A 19,215-nucleotide genomic window follows, 5' to 3' on the forward strand; every position below is an offset into this window, starting at 1 on the left:
AATAATACTAAAGATGATGTCATTGGAGTACATGCTCCTTCAGGCAGCAGTAATTGACATAAAGGGCTAAGCTGAGCTTCAGTTTCATACACTTCAGTGTCTGAGATGTAGATGAGCTAGAGGCAGAATTTAGTTGCCTAATCATATGTACATATTGTCATCTAAAATACCATTGTATATCCTGTCTGGCCTCCAGCTGCAATGATCAAAGGAAGCGTCTCTTGTAGACAAAGCGATATCATGTGGTGTCTCACATACCTTAAGGTGTTTCACACACAGCTGGATAACAATGTTTTAGCATGTGAACTCAGCCACTATCCACCGTGTTCAACAGCGATGAACGAGCCGTTGAGCTCACCCTAAAGCAGATTACTGCATTTGGTTGGCACAAGAGCTCTCCACATGGCAGGTCTAGATGTTTCCTTCACACTCCAGGCTGCACAGGTTGTGTTGACTGGAGGTTCACTTCAGCTGTCTGAACATGGGCATCAAGACCTGTCAATGACCCTCTGGGGTATTTGAGGCACTTTGCTGGCCATGGCTTTCTCTGGGTGTTTGTTCTTCTTAGGAGAACAGAGACAGTCTGCTGATACTATATTCTACCACATGGGCTAGAAAATATCTGACTGAAATAGCATGAGGTGAAACACACAAAATTGTTGGAAAATGACAATTCCTGAGGTGTTGGGTTGGATTAGCTTATTTTTAGACTTTTTCCTTTGTGCTGAAATATCATAAATCATGGACATTTGCTCTCTGCTATATTATATTTTAGTTGATAACTGTCAGGTTTTCTTAGAAATTGTTACTGAGCTTTTCATAATTCAAATAAATGAGGAGAAATACACTCAAATACTTCACTATATTGTACATAAAAACTGCAAAATGTTCTTTGTGCATTTTAAGCACAGGGTCATCTGTTTCTTATGGTATGAACTTTTCAAAATTTATTTCACATTGATCTTTTTCTCTATCTAAAATGTCTAAAAATTATCTCAGTATGCAAAGTATTACTAATTTATCCTTCATGCTAATAGTATCATTTAAATCACAATAATTTATCCTTCATGCTAATAATATCATTTAAATCACAATTTTAATAAATTAATTTGAAGCAAAGAAGGCATGAATCTCCTCTTACTTTTATTAATTTTACACTGAAATAATCTCAGTTCTTTAATGTATTTGCTTTTGAATTTTACTAGGGCATAAAAAAGAAACAGCCAATGCATCTTGCTACAATATCTGCTGAAGTAAATAATTATCAAAGCAGTGTAAAGATTAATATTGGATGAGTCAGAATACATGCTTCAGCATAACAATTTCAACTTGTGTATGAATGATTTTTACTTACTTTGAGCAGAGATAGACCTTTTCCAAATCAGTTAACAATTATGCAGTTTTTCATATCTTTGTTAAACATGCTTTTCTATTAAAGTTTAGCATCCCTTGGGCAAACAATAATTATTTGATATGGTTTCCTGGTTAAACAAAGTTGTAATTTCAATTAGCTTAAAAAGTAAAAAAACTTAAGATAAGACCCTCAGGCATAAACAAAATTTATTAACACAATTATTATAACTTAACTTTGGCTTTGAAACACTAATCATGTAGTTACTACCATATCTATAGTTTTGCACAGGGAAATAACATGAATCTACCCATTCAAATTAAGACCTCAAGATTTCAGAGGACCAATAATTAGCAAAAGTCAAACATGATAGTTGCAATCAGATAAAACATATTAAAATATAATTTAAAACAAGTTACAGAATAATTTCAATATTTCCTTTGATGGACTCTTCTGCTTAAAGAGAAGTCACCCCTTGATATATCTATTTTAATGCAACCTTGCACCTACAAAATGAAGGTTAACTTTATCAGGTCATATGAAAGGAAATATTTTTTATGTGATAACTTTGACATATCACTTTGTAAATGAGTACTTGAGTGATTTGCAGAAACAGCCTAAGACAAACTTGTCTTTGACAGATGACATTTAAAATATACTACAAATATCATCCTGTGACATATGTGCTGCACGCAGAGCAAAAATACAGTGGCTTTCACTTTGAAAGATAAAATCATATAAAAATATCAGAGAGAGACTAAAGTTTTCACAAATCAAATGCATTACAACTCAGACTGGAATATCTAGAATATTTTCAGCCTCAGTTAACAGTATGCATTGGGAACAATAAATAATTCAGAAACAGATGCACCAGAGAATAAATACTTTCAGCCTCAGTTAACAGTATGCACTGGGAACATTAAATAATTCAGAAACAGATGCACCAGTACAGTTCCAACCACTAATGGCTTTAAAATAGAATACACACCTACAGACATATTTATATATTTATATAAAACTATTTTGTTGTTTAAAGTTCTTACTGATCATTTATTGAAAAAGTCAGAATGACTTCATATTTCTTCTTTCAGCCTCAGTTAACAGTATGCACTGGGAACATTAAATAATTCAGAAACAGATGCACCAGTACAGTTCCAACCACTAATGGCTTTAAAATAGAATACACACCTACAGACATATTTATATATTTATATAAAACTATTTTGTTGTTTAAAGTTCTTACTGATCATTTATTGAAAAAGTCAGAATGACTTCATATTTCTTTTTCCTAATGAAGCAAAACCAGAACTTGTGTTCACATACAATGGTGTATTTAAAAATGCCATTTTTATTGTGCTTTTTTTGTGAGTATTCTTTGGGAATTTCTTAAACCACTACAAACCTGTGACTCGAAGCTTGTCTGTGCCAATTACAACCTCATTTTCATCCACTGTAAAAAGTGGCTTTCCATCCTTTGAGTTGATCTGAAATTGCTGACTGTGGAATTCTACCATTTTAGGACCTGTAAAACACAGTAGAATAATGGAATAATTACAATAGCTTTATTCAATTTTCTACACAAATTGCTAATAATTTTAATTGATGTCTTAATAACTTAGTGACTCATTTAAGTGCATTAAAGATACTGAAGCACCCAGATATTCTAAGGATAGTGGCCCTGCAACTACTGAAATTGGCTAAGTCTATTTACATGATCTAATTTGTTGCTCAAAACTGTGCCTGGAGTCATGCTTTAAAGTTAGGTTACCAGGGAATTTAGGAAATCCCTCACAAATGGATCAAGACAAAGCATTTGCGTTCTTGGTGTTGAAACTGCGTTGATCAGTATGAGTTATCATTTTTATTTTCTTTATTTTTGAAACATAGAAACTAATTATTGAAGTCTTTGCAACATCATCCCTTTTGATTAGGGTGGCTCCAATGCTTAAAAGCTACAAACATGCCAAGCAAGAGCAGGACCCTCAGCTCTTCATAACAAATGCTGGTTTAGCTCCACATATCTAACAAATGCTACTGATCATGTACTTCAAAGAGTTTCAAGAAGATACAAGAGCATTTGCAACTGAATCTGGTACTCCAAAAATTAAAATTATTGTGTGCAAGAGAGTCTTTGCATTTTTCCAGATCCTAAATTCACTAAAACATTCTGTTCTACGTGACCGGCTTGCTAAGTGGGTAAAAATCTAACCCTTGATATTCCCTTTCCTTACAGCCTTATCAATTAAAAGTTCACATCACATAACTTTGAATATCTATTTGATAGAGTTATCTAAATCCATATTCAGAATTAGAATTACATAGAATGGTGAAAGCAGTTAAGACTCCTTTTCAGCAATTTTTAGTAAAGGTATTTCACAGACTATCCATGAGACCGAGAGGCACTGAACTGCTTCCTTCCCATTAAGAATCTGTCTTACCATGCCTACTAAATAAATGTTCTATATATTCCAGGCAGTAATTCTCAAAAGAAATAGGAATTATTATTTTTGCTTTTAGATCTTATGTTAAAATAGCATTAGGTGACAGGTGATTGATACTGCTAAGAAAGACATGCAGGTATTTCATGAAATCTGCATGATAGCTGATGCAAGACTCATTCCATGAGGTTCCATACAAATTTCTTATTGTTTCACTCAGCAGATGAAAAGTATTGCTTTTATTTGCCCACCAAGCACAGAAAGGGTTATAGAAGCCATAATGTCCTAAACCAGGGCAACAATTTTAAGGCATAAAACCCAATACTGATTCTCCTTGAAAATGGATAGAGGGCAGAACTCTGCATTATGTTATGCTCTGTTGCTCGTGTACACCTAGGCACAACCTTATGGACTTCAATTCGGTTCTTCTTTAAAGCTACTCAAGCACATGACTTTATTTCTGAGAAGTATGTTGCAAAAATTGAGAACAGAAAATATCTTGAACCAGTGAAAAGGCATTAAACAGCAATTTATTTCTTATTTTACAGCAAAAGAAGCAGTTCTGGGTAGGTGAAGCAAGGGTCATGCTTCCTCAGAAAATCTTTGTTGTTTTATTTAAGGTGCTTTCCAACCCAGGCCATTTTACAATTCTATGACTGTTCCTGTTAGTGCCCTGTATCAGTTATGAAACTGGCTACTTATGTAGTGTCGCTAGATCCCTGTGTATTCAAACAAATCAAAAGCCTGAGTAAACTGGGTGTTATCAACTCTATTGGTGCTGCAGTGGCTGTTTCCTCATACTTCCCATTCATCCAACCCCATGACTTTTAAAGTTAGGCTTAATTAAGGAAAAGCTCTGTAAGCACTGAGAGAACTCACTGCACATTATATACTTTCCAAAGAAGCTTTAACTTGGCTCTGAAACTACCACTCATGGCTTTGCTCGTGTTGGGTTTTTATCGAGATTTCTCTCATCTTTGATCATGGCCCTTGTGCACTTGAATAAATCTTTAACAAGAATCCACAGTTTCCTCATCACATATGCCCCAGTAAAGTCGAACAAGGATTGCCCGATAGATAATTTAATTATCAGAGAGTGGTGTGGATAAGAGTTGATGTATTTTGAATCTTTAAAGGGAATGCTAGGTTAAACCATTATCAAGCATATATTTTATTCATGCAAGAGATGAGACATTTCAGTATACGTGAAACAAGATACAAAAAGGAATAACAGGCATTTAAATAAATGGGAATAAATTTATGTAACAAAAAGCAACCATTAATTTCTCCTAGTTGTATTCCACAATACACATGCACTAGCTATATTGCAATAACACTAATTGTATTGCGATCCCAGGGAGATTAATTTTCAGCTCATAAACCACTGCCAAATTCAATATCTGAAACTCTAATCTCCTAATGCCTAAATGCGTTTTGTTTACCACACTAGTATATTAACTACATGTAAGTCAACTAATACTATATAATCATATTTGTTGATAAAATCCTACAACTAAAAATGCAGCCTGACTCAAAGCAGGTTACAGAAAACATTTGTTTTCTACTTGATGCCAGATGTGTCACAGGAATTTCCAGGTCAATGGGTTATCCTCGCTAATCAGGCTGATTACTGCCCATTGTTTCTTTACACTTCCTCCATTACTTGCAGCCCTGAAGTAGACCTTGCATATGATCATCACATCACAAACATCTTGACACTGAGGACGTTGCTTTAAATTACCAAAAATTCTTCCAAAGACAACTGACATACTGCTGAACAGTCTTCCCTTTCATTTCACCTCCACACTCTTGACTCACCTAGGGAAGAAAGGTCCTTTTTTCTATGAGCCCATTTCAGTTGAAAAGCATTTAAATAAATTGCCTTCTACTGCTACCCAGTCTTTGAATTCCAGGCCAATACATATATAGACAGCAATGGATCTTCTGTCAAAAATTGGGCTAGCCACAAAATACATATCCAAAAATGCTCCGTGCCAATGAAATTTGGAGAGTTTGAAATTTGAAGAGTCTGCCTGCATGTTGTCAGTATGCAGACTCTTCAAAGACAGTTAGTTCTGCCAAGTACTAAGCGCTTTCAGTATGTCTTTAGATCTTGCACAAGAAAAGGCTTTCCAACACTGAGTTTATTTCATTTAGATCTTTTATTTTCAATCATCTCTCTTTTCTTGTCCATCATTTCGGATAACCTATGGCTGTCAGCTACTCTGTATGCTTTGCTCTCCTCCTACCACCTAAAATCACTGAAGTGTTGATTATAAACCAAAATCCTGAGTGCTCTGGGGTATTGCTGTGCAATTTCATTTTTTCAGTTAATTTTTATTAAATTAAAGCACCTTACTTAAAATAAGATCTCACTAAAAGTGTATTAAAAATGGAATACTCCTACAGATTCAGTACTCATTCCACAAGTAATACAATACAATACCAATAAATGTAAAGTCATTACTTTCAGAACCATAAAATTAGTCATATTTTCATATGTAATGGTATAGAAGTACTTGCTGGTCTTTTATTAGAACAAAGGCATTATTACAGAGAATATGCTGCATATTGCATATATGCATTTTATGTCTGTATCATATATCTCTCATCACCTTGAAAAACAACTCTAATACATTAATAGATCACTTGCTGCTCCTGTTTCCTCTTTTTCTCTCAGTTCTCCTTTCATGCAATGAATCAAACAATGATGCCCTTTCAGATCAAAGCAAGAATGCCTTACTGTCAGCACTGCTTATACTTTGTTGTTCTCTTTGATTGAACACAAGACTAGAGGTCTTAAAAAATGGTTTTGAATGCTGGTTGCAGACACTGATCGTGCAGACTCTGGTCACCCAACTAGTACTAGGTATTTAGGTGATAGTACTTTCCACTCTCAGTGCGATTTAGCTAACTCAGTGTCTTTATTCATCTAGGCATTAACCTTATAAAACACTCTATTTAAACATATAAACAATAAACCCCTGAAATATTTCACAGTAAAATGGGTTATTGCACACAGAAAGCATGGCAGGAACAGGAGATTATGTTTCTTACACAGCTACTTGGCAAAAAGGCTATGGTGTCACCTTTTCTCTCAGGCCTAATGAATCCAGAATGATGAATAACTTCAACAGGAAAAGGTGAAACACACAGTCCACTGACAGATAAGGTGAAAAGGAAAGTATTAAAGGAGATGAGGCATGATAATTTGAAACCTTGTATACAGAGAGGCCGGCTGATCTGTCTCTCATCCTGAGTGAATACTTTAACCACTCTATCTCGTGTATAATGGATATTCTTTCTTTTTTTTAAAAAATATGTTCAACTCCTGCACTGTGTTTCAGGAGTATTCTAAGCATGCCTACTTGATCTGGTCAGAGGACAATGTGAGAGGATCATAGCTGTCTAGTGCCATTATATGTACTTCCCTGTTCTCTGCCTGGCCTTCACCTTATTTTAGATGCCCTAGAGTACTAGGATTCCTACATCAGACTAGAAAGTCTGACATGGGGTTTGTAAACAACCAGAGCCCTTCCAGAGTGTCAGCTGAAGACTGGGCAAGATGGAATCACAGAAGAATGCAAGTCAGAGGTCACCTGTGGAGCTCACCTGGTCCTACCTCCTAATCACATCAGGGTCAGCTTGTTTGGAAGTTAGATAGAGGTGCTCAGGGTCATGTCCAGGTGAAATTTTAATACATCTGAGGAAGGAGATTTAACAGCCTCCCTGGGTAATCAGTTCCCATGGCTGACCATTCTAACAGTGGTATTTCTCCCCTGCCCCTTCTATCTAATTGCATTTTGCAACCCATGATCATTGCCTTATGCCCTTTTGCTGTTCCCTTGGAGGAGAGTCTGGCTTCATACTAACAGTATAGCACAAATTGCACCAAGGGATGTTCAGGTTGGGCATTAGGAAAAATTTCTTCACTAGAAGAGTGGTTAAGTATTGGTACAGGTTGCCTAGGGAAGTGGTGGAGTCATCATCACTGGAAGTGTTCAAAAAATGAGTAGATGTGACACTGTGATATGTTTTAGTTGGCATGGTGATATTAAGTTGAAGGTTGGACTTGATGATCTTGGAGGTCTTTTCCTTAATGATTCTAGCTCTCCTAGTATCAGGCAGAAGTTAGAAGCCCCCTTTAAGCTTTCTTTTCTGCAGGTTAAACAAACACTTCTTCAGACTCTCATACTTCATGTCCTTTCACTCCCTGATCATCTTAACAGCTCCCTGTGTGTCTCCTCGGTTGGCTCACAGCTCTGTCATACTGTAGAGGGCTTAACAGAGTATTCCAGATGCAGTCTCCCAGGTGTGGAATGATGCAGCCCCCTGTGCTATTAGACCTCACTGCCACAAGGGTACACTGCAGATACATGTTGAAGCAGTCTATCAGGACAGGGGTGTCTTCTGCAGACCTGCTGCAAAGAGATCTAGGTCCTTTCTTCACCGCTGACTGCCATTGGATTTGAAAGTTTGGGATTCCACATTTACTGAGACTGAAAGCTGAGAACATCTTGCTACGGTAAGCACTATACTATACATGGCACACAGAAGTCAATGGTATTTTTTTTGCAGACAAGGAGAATTTTCATTTGAGTCTAAATATTAAACTGTAGTTGTAATGACCAAATTACTTTTTTTCACGAACAAGTTTTCATGGTGATATGCTTAGCAAGCTTTAATTTAAATGCATCTTTAAAATTACTTACTTTTTTCCTGCTATTTGTTTTGATTCTTTTCGATATTATAGCCATTTAAATACACAAGGGTCTCACAAAAGACTAAAAGCATATGCATTTAATATAGGACAGGAACACATCTGCCATGGATTAAACCAGGAAATTAGAATAGAGGATTGGTTAAAAAGTCTGTAGGATGTTTTAGCAGCTACCTGTCATTCTCTGAATTTTGCCTTATCTGCAACAACTAAACTTTACTTTGAACTAAAACTAGCATGTATGTCCTGATATGATCAGATTCATTGGAAGATAAAATTTTTATGCTTTTGGAAGTAAAAATCCCTACTTTTATCCCATTGGAACAAATATTGTAAATTCTTGATCACAGGAAGACTTAATCACCTCAAAAATACTTCAATGAAGTTTCAAATTTATCTTTCTATTAATTCCTCCTATGTTGTATCTTCCCTTCTTATAACCCAGCTGGACACCAATTAAAGTTGTGCAAATAATCATCTTCCAGTAGACAAAAATCTTCAAGAAATATGTTCTGGCTTTTATCTTAAAGATAAGAAAGAATTTATTTGGGAAAAAAATGGAGTTCTTAATGAAAGACTTCTGGGAAAAATAAAGAAGGAAAAGCTAAATGATTTTACAATGTCATTAATTAATTCAAGTTTATGAAACTGGCTTCAGGGTTTTCCCTGTAAAAATACCATCAAACTTTTCTTAGAAACATCATGCTTCCTTAACACTGTTTTCTTAAGATAGTTTTGTTTTCTTAACACTATTTTCTTCCTCTTATGTCTCTGATGAAAAAATACCATCACTGGAAATGAAATATTAAAATGCTCATAAGAAAACCATACATGATTTGACACTGGAAAGTAGTAGTTCCTACATGGCAATTATTTCTAGTAAAGTGATATATTCGGTACTGACACTGATCTGTTTCCTTAGAATGTTGTTCCTGTTTGAAAAAAGCAGGGTGGGATAGCACAAATGCTCTCATTGTAACAGCTGTTCAAATTAATGTTATAGACATGGAAATAGTCTCTAGGCAGAAGTTTGACTATAATTCTGTTTTCACACTGCATAAACCATTTTGACTTTCACCATATTCCCATGCTTCCTGAGTGCAGTTGATTTCATGCTTAACAATGCAGAACAGCTTCAAAATCCAACTATCTGAATAAATTCCCTCAAGTACTTTGAACTGAACCCCTGACCTGGAGCTACTGATGTTACTATTCCTTGGTTTAAGTGGTTGAACAAGAAGGACCAGCAATCCTCTCTACTGGAATCTCATCTCACAGACCTTGCATGACTTTGAAAACCTCTTTCTTTTTATTTTCTTAATTTTTTAAAATTTTCTCCTGAAAACGGCACATTACAAGCAGAATTTGGGGTCTTCTATAGGTCAAAGGCTCCTTACATGATCCTTGAAAACAGATCTCTTAAAATACTGGCCCTACTTTCCAGTAATGACACTTGGAAACATGCTGCTCTTCATTCACTTTCTTACTGTTCAGCCCTGGAACGCTACTGCGAAAGTTGACTGTATTATACTCATCTGTTGGTAAGTTGTATATAGAAGCCTATACTTACTTGGTTGAAACGTAATTTACTGTTTGAATGCTGGTGTTGCTCTTCAGTATTTGATAATTCACTATATAGTCTATATGTTTCTTTTATCTATAGTGTATTTATTATCACTCATTCTTGAGGAAGTTTGAGAAGCTTTTGCACTAAGTTGCTTTATTATGGCTGAAGGTACAAATCAAAGGAGCTACATTGCTCTTTTATTCTAGGACTGAATAAAGCTTTGAAGTGGTAAGAACAAGAATATTGGAGATGATAATTAGCAGCTTTCTTGAATTACCAAAGAAAGTTCTAGATATTTCAGTTTTGAAGGTTGATGAGCAAGCTGTGATAACAACACCTGAATCTTACTCACAATTTTATAGACAGGACCTACTCTAATGAAAATAGTTACCATCTGTTCTTTAGACATCCTTGTCTATACTATAAATCCCATACCTTCCCACAACTATGCCTTGCTTGTATTCCTTCCTTATTCTCTGTTGGTCAATACCCTTTTAAGTCCCATTTCTCCTAGAAATATTACCAAAGCAACTACTTCCCCCTATTTCCTTAACTAAAGGTCCTATTTCCTTTTTTTTGCCTTTTTTTTCCTGTTGTTTACTTGGCTTTAATGGGTTTCTTTGGTCATATATGAGTTTTAAATTATTTAAAAGTAATTCAAATGAAATGGGCATTTTTGTCATCCAAAGGGATCCTGAAGTGAAAAAAGAAAAGAGTAAAGCACAGAATTGGTTTGGTGGTTTTTAGCTATGATCCTTATTGTTTTGAAAGTACTCTTTTCTTGTCAAGCAGTTTAAAGTCTTTGCTTTCAGTGAGGCTTCTGAAAGAAGTGTAATTAGTCCAAAACCAGCATCTACAGCATGTTTTTTTAAAGAGCTACAATGTCAAGATAACTCCAAGAGGCATGTCATGCAGATGAACTGAGAGGCATGTAGAAACTTTAAAACAAGAGTGCTCATGTTGGAAGTTGCTCACATTTGACGTCCTTTTAGCAGATCTGTGATTCATGAGGGAATGCATAATATGTGTCTGTTATCCTTATATGAGGAATTTCACAGAAACTCCTCAAGTAAAGATTTGTTTCGCATCTCTCTTGTGAATTACTTCTATTGAAGTCTGGGTATTTAAATCATTCTTAGTAACTTATTAAATTATTTTAACAGATCATTTGAATCACAATTTACATGAGTTAAAAGGCATTTTTGTTATAATTTTATGAGAGATGCTATATTATATTGTCAACTTTGGAACAATCCCAGACTTCTCTATACATCTCCTTCACACTTGCAGCTACTCACATTTATAAGATGGCTGGAGTTTTAAGACATAATTCCAGCCTGCTGACAATTGTGGAAGACATTAACTCTTTAGCAAAGGCTTGTGCATATGAAGTAAATAAGCCACACCCCTATTTTTCACACTTCTTATATGGAAGCATCACCTTACATGCATACATTTTATGAGTGACTAAGGACAACAGCTAAAAATATCAAGCTATGTATTTACAGTCACAGATTGTCACCCCAGTCACTGTTGTTTGACCATATATATTTAGGTATGAACAGAGTTCTTTACAGCATTAGGTTTTTACTGTTTTCACCATTTTTCTTTAAGTTGAAAATTACTTTGATGTAATATTAGTAATGTTTTATGTTAGTATTTATGATGGTAGCAGCTACACCAGACAGCACATAAGACCAGTTATTAATGAATTCAATAAATAGAATTGTCAGCTAAGAGATATTACTTAAACATCAAATATTTCAAATAATATGCAAATGCACTTGAGCACTTGCTTTTGATGTAGTCTTGATTTTCCCAGGCTCAAGTAATTTTTTCACCTTCTTACCTAAGTATTCCTTGCAAAGCAACCCAGGGTGTTGTCAGAACTTTTCTGCTTCAGTGTTCAATTTGAATTGCCTTTATACGGTGAAGATTTTAAAAGATTTGAGATGCAGGTCTTCCAGTCTGCACTCTGCTCCTTCCCACTGGTTTTTTCATATATTGCCTAAACCAGATATATCTTCTCTGCTAAGCCAGCCAATTTTTCATCTGGACAACACTAAGAATTTGGCTTTTCCTTAGGAAAAGGTTAAAGAGATACAAAGCATCATAAGGTACAAAATACACTGAACTGCACATTACTGGGAATACAGCCAGAAAAGCAAGGTGATGAAAAGCAGGGAAACAGAATTAAACTACCAGTAAGAAGTGAAAATGCTAAATATGGGTGGTACTTGCTATAAATGAGTCACTGCTAATGAGACAGTTTTCATCTAGCAGCATTCTCTTCCCCAAACACCACAGTCCATATTCTACAATAGGTTTGTACCAATCCTCCATCTATCATGTCTTCCGTTTACAAGTTTTCTTCAATCTAGATATTTTTAACTTTCTATTTATTTAAGACAGCACATTCCATCTCACTTTCTGCATTGCTCTATGTTAAGACTCTCAGAAGAAGACTAAATCATGGCTGGGAATTGAAAAAAAAAGGAACAATGGTCTAAGATTTGTTGTTATTTTTGCCAGGTTTTATTTTCCTAAGGTAAGATCTATGCCCATGGGCCAGCACAACAACTACAATACCTTTCCTTTCAGAAAAACGCATCCTTTACACTGTTTGCAGCACTGAAGTTCCCTTTAACACGAAAGATATACAATGGGTGAACATCTCAGACTGCTCATTTATGTACCTCGGTTACATTACATGTGCCAAAGTCCAAATAAGCGATTGATCTATAGCACTCTTAAGTGCTGACATTTTTTTCCCCAACAAAGTTTCTTAACTGTTCATGCAGAAACATTGCCTGATAAACAATGCACGTTCAACCTACTAAAGATATCTTATGTTTTCAGCTTGAAATACAGAAGTGCATTATTTGCCTTGAGCAACCTGATCCAGTGAGGAGGTGTCCCTGCCTATGGCAGGAGGGGTTGGGATCAGATGATCTGTAAGGTCCATTCCAACCCTTAAATTCTATGATTCTATGAATCTATGAGTTAGTAAATTGTTACATTTTTCTCCAAAGTCAAATAAAATTTGAAAAATATTAACAAAGCTAAGAAAAATTCTGTGTATCTGACACATACTGTTGCCATTCTTGCCTTAAAAATATTATTTAAGGAAAAAACTCTGCTTATTCTTGCTGCCAAAATCTGTCACCTACATCTGTTTAGGTCTATTGATATCACTCAGTAAACCAATGTATTTTACTGCTACCAAATATAGTGAAAGATGTACAGTTCTGATTTTTGAACTTGCATCTTTTAGGACTTACATCTGCTTAAATGTATTAGCCTCTGGAATACTAGGAAATGAAGAGACTAGGACATCTGCTTAAATGTATTTGCCTCTGGAATACTAGGAAATGAAGAGAGACTCTAGCCATGTTCTCTTGTTGCATTTTACACAAGAAATTTATTTACACAAGAAAAAAGAGTAACATCCTTAGAAAATGATTTGCAACTATCAATAGATATTTACACAAGAAAAAAGAGTAACATCTGCGGAGACCTTTCTTGCATAACTCTGCAATAAAGAAGTGCTTCAAATATTTACAGAATTAGTGCATAACTGAGAAATTGAGAACATACTGCTGCTACTTACTAAGAGGCAACTGGACTATTCAAATATGGCCATAACAGTAATAAATAATCATGTATTAGTGCTTTATATCCTCAAAGCTCCTTACAAATATTCATTATGTTTCTGAAACAGTAAACAAGGAATAGTCACTTAGACTTACCCACATTTAACCTGCCTGTGACTTCCCCATTTGAATTGCGAGCATTCACAGTCACATTGTGAGTAGACTGAAGAAGCAGTGATGAGTCCTGAAATATGCAGAAAGCAAAAGGTATGTTAGGCAGAACAAATAGAATTGCTCACAAATTTAAAAATTTAGTCTAGTGTTGATATCAACTCAGTCACCAAAAGATCTTTTCAGCTACATAACTATCCACAGATGTCAACAAATTATGTGGGCAGGTATTTTTGATTACTTCAACTGTATCAGATTTAAAATTAGAAAAAATATAGGGAATATTTCAGGTGAACAAAATCTGTGTTACTGGACCAATGAACAAGGCTGCTAATGTTTTATCTTTTGGAAAATGTACTTAAATACTATATTTGCTACCTTTCAATACATAATTGAGACTCCTAGAAGACAGCCATTTAATGGAAGTGTGAGTACTCCACTATGTGAATTCACACTGTTGCATTGACTTGGTGAGAAGCATGTTTATGCATACTGCTTCCTTAATGGACCATGCAGCTTGTAGACTGTAGCTTAATTTTGGCACCTGGCACTGACTCTCCTGGCAAGGAATCTCTGACAGTGAGTGGTGGAGAAAGTAGCAGGTTGTTGAGATCAATGCTGACCTTAATAGATGACAGTAACGATAAGACTGTTAGTCTAAATTAAATTGTCCCCCAGTCCATCACTCTGAAGGATGACAGAAGTATATCAGTGGAATTAACTGCATCACCCACTTGTCCACATCCCTGAATCATGACTTGAACTGGGACATTTGCTGAACAATCATGCCTACCCATCATTCTGTGCTACTTAAGGAAGGCAGGGTATGCCAAACAGGTGTAATTGGTATCTTCATTCATCCCAAGCACACCTCACCACAGTCCAGACTAGCTATGGTAGGCAATTCAAAACTTCATATCATTCTTAGACTGCAGCCAGTGTGGAATTACTTCATCAACACCAAAATATCCCATTGTGTTTACTCTTGGCTATCTGCCCACTATGCCCATCAGAATAGATATACAAGCAGTAACGAAACCAGTTCATGGCAAAAGACCTGGCAAAGAGCATTTGGAAGTATCCTAAAACTTTGTAAGGAAGGCACAGAATGGGTTCTTCTTAAGTTTTTATTTAAAATAATTAAATTTACACCTGAATTTTGTTTAAATGCAGATGATTTTCAGGGGGATCATAGTGGCCACTGTCTCTACTTGACTTTTAGTATCAGAACATTATCTTGGGACAGAAAGTCTGATCACACTCATCTGGATCACCAAATTGTAGATACACTGGTAGACTTAAATGGTGGGGAGACAGTTTTCTGTAGTAATGGTGCTTTCATATTAACGCATAATTTGTGTCTAAAGGACAAGAACTCAGTAACTGATGAGTGCCTAAGCAGATCTCAGTTGCCAAAGTATCAGGGAATACATGATATGGAGAGGGTATTAGCAAGCTGCCTGCTTGTGCCCTCAGAGCAGATACTAATTCCTAGATGAACGAGTTTCTTACTATTGGAATGTTTTAAAGATCAGTCTCTTTCACAGCTATGGCTTCTGGCACTTCCTCTGGACTCATGAGAGTCTATGCAGCGCGTTAAAGGGATATGATCATCCAAGGGCTAGCATCCCCAAGTCATGTGCTCATCATAATTTAATGCCTTGGGTATGACATAACCTGAGAATTTTGAACATGTTTTATGTAATAAATTTTACTACAAACACTTATTTAGTAACAGTGTTAGAAGCAATACACAGTTTGGAGTCAAGCTTACATTTTTTCCAAAAAAACCCCAATAGTATCTTACAGGGTAGGAAGTTAGGCTCCCTCAAAACAACTTCACCAAGTGAGCAAAATAAATGAATCGCATTTTGTAAATTATATCAGGAAAAATTGACAGCTAATAGAATTAACACAAATAATGAAAGGTCTTAGGAAAAAAGTAAGCCATGTGTTAGAATGAATATTAACAGTAGCAAGTCGGTATGAAGTGGAAAAGGAAGGTCAACAAAGATTGGGTTAATATAGAATATTTAAGCAGATGTGCTAAATGACCCACAAATCTAGGCATCTTTATTGCATTTATTTGATTGCCACTGGCTGATTTAAAACAGAAGTTAGTAATTTGTAATATCAAATGTGTGAATAAACTGTATTCTAAACCCATATGTGGTTTTTACTAATTAAAATCTAGTAACATATTTACAAATGCTCATATTTTATCTTTCCATGAAAACGTATTAGCAAAGATGCCCACAACTCTGTGTTGGACTCATAATGAAGGCATAAACTTGTAATAGCCTCCAGAGATGATGCACAGCAAGTAGATTTCCTGCTACATATTTTCTTAGCACTTTGGAGACCTCATTAGGTGAGAAAAGCTGTTAGGAGCCTGCAAGGAGAAAACTATTAAAGCAAGGGAGAAAGCTGCTATGATAGCTGTGAGGGGCTCAATTCTCTAAGACAAACTTAGAAAAAGAAGACATAACAAATAAGTAACTTCATGAGAATAAATATATAGATGGCACCCAGGAGATCAAGCTACAGGCAACTAAGTCTCTAAAAAGTTCAAATATTTTAAAAAGCAAGGAAACAAACAAACAAACAACCTCTGATGAATTATCAATGGCAACGACAAGCAGTAACCTGAAGGCTCTAATTAATGCATCCTACTAATGATCACAATGGGTCATTAGACAGCTAAGCATATATTAGATGCTGCCACACCTCTTTATTCCTATATTGTACTAAATGTATTAAGAGCTGAAAGGAATATTAAGAGACCACAAATGGTAGCTTAACATTGCATAATATTTGGGGGTAGAGGGAGTTCTGGAGTATTAGCTGTGCTGGTCTTAAAAAGTTACATGTTTTACTGGATAAACAACCTCAAGGGAAATTCATTTAAGCACATAAATAGTTTTCCCACTGCCTGTGAGGCAGAAAAGAATATAGCATGAGAAACAAAATGGAAATACAGCTTTACTAATGGAATTTCACTGTCTTAATTAAGAGCTCCGCCTCATACTGGAAATACTTACTGCAGACAGAAAAAGAAAGGCTTAATACAAGTAAAATATGTTGACAATGCATAAACTTTAGTAATCAAATATTTTAAAACTTTGTTCTGATAAATTTATTTACATTTTCTCTTGCTCTAGCAATACAAACACAAAGTTTTTCCCTAGGTTCAGAAAAGTCTCATAGCTGGCTATTTCTTCTTGGATGATTACACATTTGCAGTAATGAAAAAGCCATATTTGAATTTTATTGTCATTGAATAGTATTTTATTCAATGAAATGTTGCACTGGTTGATGATAATGTTCATAAAACAAGGCTTTGTTTTGTGAAAGTTTGCATTACGGACAATAGATTTGAAAAATTTCATTTTGTTGTCAAAAACCAGATATTGCTCTGCAAAAACTTCACTGGATAAAGTTTCAGAGTTCCCCCCGGATAACTAAAAAACAATTCAGAGCCTTTCTTCCTTTTTCTAAACCCAGTACTTTCATGCAAATCTTTCATACTGTTCCCATTCTTGGTGACATTTTAAAGTTAATCTGTTTGATAAATATTTACTTTGATCAAGTATGTTATTCCTTTTTTGCCTTAACAGCAATAACAACAACAAATGTTTCTGTCTATGTAAACAAGATTAAATCCTAAATCTTTCCATGTAAACTTGTAGACTTTTTATATGTAAATATATAAACATAGTGTAACTTTTCCAGTGGGATCTACTAATTTTAGAGATTGGAAATATTCTGTAATGGATAAAAAAACAAAACAAGAAGTTTCATAGGGAGGCCTGCATTAAAAAAATAATCCCAGTAAAAATCATGAAAAACTTTCCACACACTCTTAACGTTTTAACATTACTTATATACAGTGACCTTTATAATTCCTTTTTGAGCTACTTCCTATCACCTGTCTAAGAGAAATATGTTAATTATGATATAGCACCAAAATATTGACCTTGTACAGTATGCAGAAGTATATGCGTATACACATATACGTTCACATATATATATATTCCATGGCAGATGCCTGGACTTTGCCTAAATTCAGCTGTTCAGAAGTACATTAATTTTACTTAGCATTATTGAAAGATTATCTGCTTACCACTCTAGAATGGATTTCTTTGGCATAAAGAGGGAATAAGAATTCTGATTCCCCTTCCAGTCGAAGGCCTTCTTTTGTAACACGCAGGTGTCCCATTCCAGTCTGAGGAGAAGATGCAAGAATTATGCATATTTTATTATCATTACTGTACTTATTTCTTGTTTTTTTCACAAACTGAACATTCTCAGACCTGCCTGCCTCCAGTCTATTAATAAAGATACCCACAGTAATGCATTTACAGTTTTGAGAATCCCTTATTTCTTTCAGAAGTTATTTTCCTTGAGAAATTGCAGGTTTCAAGGAAAAATTATTAACCTTGGGATTTTATGGGTTTTTTTGGAGAGGGAATACAGTCATCAACTTCGAAAGAAGTGCATTTGTATCGGCTGTGCTGAAATAGCTTTCATACCTACCTTCTAAAAATGTCACGAACAATAAACTTTTACATACGCGTACTCACATAAAACAAGCCTCATATTAACATCTCAAGGTTTATTCTATCAATAATGTATGTTAAAAAGAATGTAATACTTCTAAGCCCGCTGAAGAGTCAAAGATAAATTTTTATTTGCCTCCATTTTCAGTAATCACTTCTTTCTTTTTATTTGAGTTTTAATTAATTGGTTTAGTTTTTTTCGCGTCTAATTGTAGGTCAAGGCTCTGCCTCTCACCTTATCATGTACTTTATCACCTGCTTCTCACTTTTTGTACCTTCCTCATTCTCTCTTAGTCATTCCTTCCTGATTTTAGCCCAATTGTGCTTTCCAACTGATATTTTATTTCATTCTTCTTACTTTCAAGATTATCACAGAATTGATAATATGAAAAATGAGTGAGGAATTACTTCAGTAATTATATATTTGAGGACTTGTAGGCTTCAGCTCCAAGGTATTTTACAGTTATTTAGCTAATTTGTAAAGGATTCAACCCTTTTCCTGCCATATAAAGTGACAGATAACTTGGCAGAAAAAATTGCAGCCTTACAGCTTGGCCAAATGTGAAAATATTTCAAGACAACTGCCACAAACTACAAGGAGTAGGTGGGAGGAGTAAATCCAAAAAGTATTTCCACTCCAATAATTTTCAGGTTCTCCACATAAGCAGAAGAGATACATAACAGGCCACTGATGAAACATCAATAACCTGTTCACCTAATGAACTATGGTTACTGCTGACAAAAATTATAACTTGAAGAGACTTAAATTGTTTTCAAATATATGTTTTGACTAATAATATTATACATATAATATTA

The 19,215-nt window shown here is 35.2% G+C and overlaps 1 protein-coding gene across 1 annotated transcript in view; it reads right to left on the reverse strand.

Annotated features, from left to right (window-relative positions):
- The window catches only part of SGCG (sarcoglycan, gamma (35kDa dystrophin-associated glycoprotein)), a gene marked incomplete at its 5' end in the record, with an annotated part of 41,915 nt that extends 23,807 nt beyond the window's left edge, over nt 1-18,108 (reverse strand). Inside the window, 3 exons of the mRNA XM_009072951.1 lie at nt 2,754-2,873; nt 13,826-13,913; nt 17,964-18,108. Of these exons, the coding sequence (XP_009071199.1) occupies nt 2,754-2,873; nt 13,826-13,913; nt 17,964-18,108 (353 nt within the window). The remainder of the gene's footprint in view (nt 1-2,753; nt 2,874-13,825; nt 13,914-17,963) is intronic.
- Nucleotides 18,109-19,215: the final 1,107 nt, after the last annotated feature.

This window comes from Acanthisitta chloris, unplaced genomic scaffold (genome assembly GCF_000695815.1).
Source record: "Acanthisitta chloris isolate BGI_N310 unplaced genomic scaffold, ASM69581v1 scaffold4684, whole genome shotgun sequence".
Taxonomy (NCBI): Eukaryota; Metazoa; Chordata; class Aves; order Passeriformes; family Acanthisittidae; genus Acanthisitta; species Acanthisitta chloris.